Here is a 2,366-nt window from a genome sequence, read left to right as displayed (position 1 = left end):
GAGAGAGAGAGAGAGAGAGAGAGAGACACTAACCTGACCTATGGCACGCTGATGGCTAAATCCCACTCTGACCCTGGTACACACACACACACACTCACTCACAGATTTCAAAGCCAACAGCCATCAGAGTCAGCTCAGGGTTTCTCCTGTTCATCATGAACCCGTGCCAACTGCTGGGGCCCCACCCACATCTGTGTAGCAACAGGCTCGCAGCTGATTGGCTGCACGGTTGGGTCCTACCAGTAACATTTCACTTTATAGGCCCTCACACACCCAGCCAGTAAAACCAGTGCTTGCATCCCTGAGACAAGTGTCTGGATGCTCTCAGCTGATTGGTCCTCAGCTGGGAAGGTGTGCATGCGCATGTGGGTTCCATCTGTGTGGGTGTGCACACATAGGTGTGCTTCTTCACATGAAACACATGTGGTTGCTTTGTAAGTCCAGTGATTGAGATATGTGTCGCAATTAACGCGTATATAACAATTCTGCACGTGTAGTCTGGTTTCCATGCCAACACCTCTTTTTCCTCTGCAGACAGCCTCCACGTGACACATCACAGAGCGAGCTGGAGACAGAGATGTTTGCTGGTTTCATCAAAGCTGTGTGTGTGTGTGCTGATCTGAGAGCAGCAGCTCCATTTAAAGGTCCATATAGTGTCGGCCAACAGGTGACCGGCCTGTCCGAAAACGCGCGTGGTCCTGTGATACACCTTTTGTGCACGCGGTCACATGCAAGTCACAGGCCTCTGCGTGAAACTGCGCCAGTGAAACGAGCTGTACCCCCGTTAATAACACGCTTTGGCTTATCTTAGCCTGTCATATCCCATAAAGATGCGCAGTGGAATCACAGCAGTCTGCGCGTTATTGCGCAGAAAACGAGCAACGCATGCTTCTGCTTACCTCATCTTTCCTCTCCTGTCCGTTTATATGAGATGAATGATGTTTTCTGTGTGCTCGGTGCTTTGTCCTTGAGTTGAGTTCTAGTAAAAGGATCCAGGACCTCTTGGTGCTGTAATAACAGAAAACAGCGGTGGTGCCAGCAGCCCGCAGCCGGCTGGGTGTGCAGATGTTGAGGGTGGAAAAGGCGACAGGGTGTGGAAAATGCTGCACGGATGGCCACAGTTTTAAAGGTCTGGCTTTTTAAAAAAACAAACAAGAAATGATAAAAAGGTTATCCGGTGTCTTGTCAGGCGGCTGGTGGTTCGGCCGAGGCCATCTCAGAGGGAAGGACGCCGCGGTCCGCGGGACGAGAAGCCGGGCGGAGGGGCTGACAGCGGCTTCTGAGGTGCCATCTTTTCCTCCCTTCAACCACTGGGAGGCTGGAGAGAGAGGGAGAGAGAGAGGGAGAGATAGAGAGAGAGAGAGAGAGAGAGGGGTGGTTTTGCTGCACGGTGGCGCCCTCGGTCTGCAAGCAGCTGCTTTCAGAATAAGTTCTGTCGAAATTAAATAAAAATGTGTTTTTTGTCTAAATAACAATAACACTCATACTGTTCTAAAATTATTTCATCCATCTGCAAAACAAGGAACAGCTTTACACGAATCTTAGTGATATGATTGGATGTGAAATTCAATGATTACCACAAATACTTTAAGCCTTTAAGACCCTGCAGAAATTATATTGTATATATTGTATTATAGTGTGTGTGTGTGTTTATATTTCTGTTATTTGAACTAAACACCTAATTAAAATCATCTGTCATAGCTACTTTGTCTTCCATGTCCTCCCATCCATTTCCCCTTCTTATAACTCTCTTACTGCTAACTCAAAGTAATACTGCATTCTGCTGTACATAATTATGCAGTATTTGGCCTTAATACACACCATACTGTAGCCTTTACTGTAGAAAAGAACAGCCAGCGTGTGTGTGACACACACACCTGTCAGCAGCTGGATCGACCAGCTAACAGCTGTGTGTGTGTGTGTGTGTGTGTGTGTGTGTGTGTGTGTGTGTGTGTGCAGCCAACTGCTGCTTCCTCTCATGGGGGGGGCAGATCCATCTCCACTGAGGATCAGGTCACCTGAGGTTTCCTCAAAGACCAATGTTATGAAACACTAGTGGTGTGTGTTTGAAATGACGCAGATTTGTGCATATTTGCAAAAAATATTAGAAAAATCAGAATTACAGATGAATTACATAATTTTGGGGCGTCTTATTACATTTTCCAGTATTTGAAAAACAAACTGAAGTGTTGTTGAAATAGTGTTGAGTAAAAGTTGACATATTCCAGTCTGTGATTATCATCAACATCCATTCCTTTCATTTGAGTCTAAATAATTCCTAATTTCTGCTTTTCTAACTCAAACATTAGGTCTAATTTCCTATTACTGTTTTTAACAGTTTCTACCCACAAGCCATCTCTCTGATG

The 2,366-nt window shown here is 45.8% G+C and overlaps 1 protein-coding gene across 1 annotated transcript in view; it reads right to left on the bottom strand.

Annotated features, from left to right (window-relative positions):
* evlb (Enah/Vasp-like b) overlaps nt 1-1,333 on the bottom strand; it is a 67,172-nt gene extending 65,839 nt beyond the window's left edge. Inside the window, exon 1 of the mRNA XM_032543427.1 lies at nt 900-1,333. Coding sequence (XP_032399318.1) covers nt 900-904 — 5 coding nt within the window. The 5' untranslated portion in view covers nt 905-1,333. The remainder of the gene's footprint in view (nt 1-899) is intronic.
* Between the last annotated feature and the right edge of the window lie 1,033 nt (nt 1,334-2,366).

Source organism: Etheostoma spectabile, chromosome 18, assembly GCF_008692095.1.
Source record: "Etheostoma spectabile isolate EspeVRDwgs_2016 chromosome 18, UIUC_Espe_1.0, whole genome shotgun sequence".
Lineage (NCBI taxonomy): Eukaryota > Metazoa > Chordata > Actinopteri > Perciformes > Percidae > Etheostoma > Etheostoma spectabile.
This window is presented reverse-complemented; position numbering and strand designations above follow the sequence as displayed.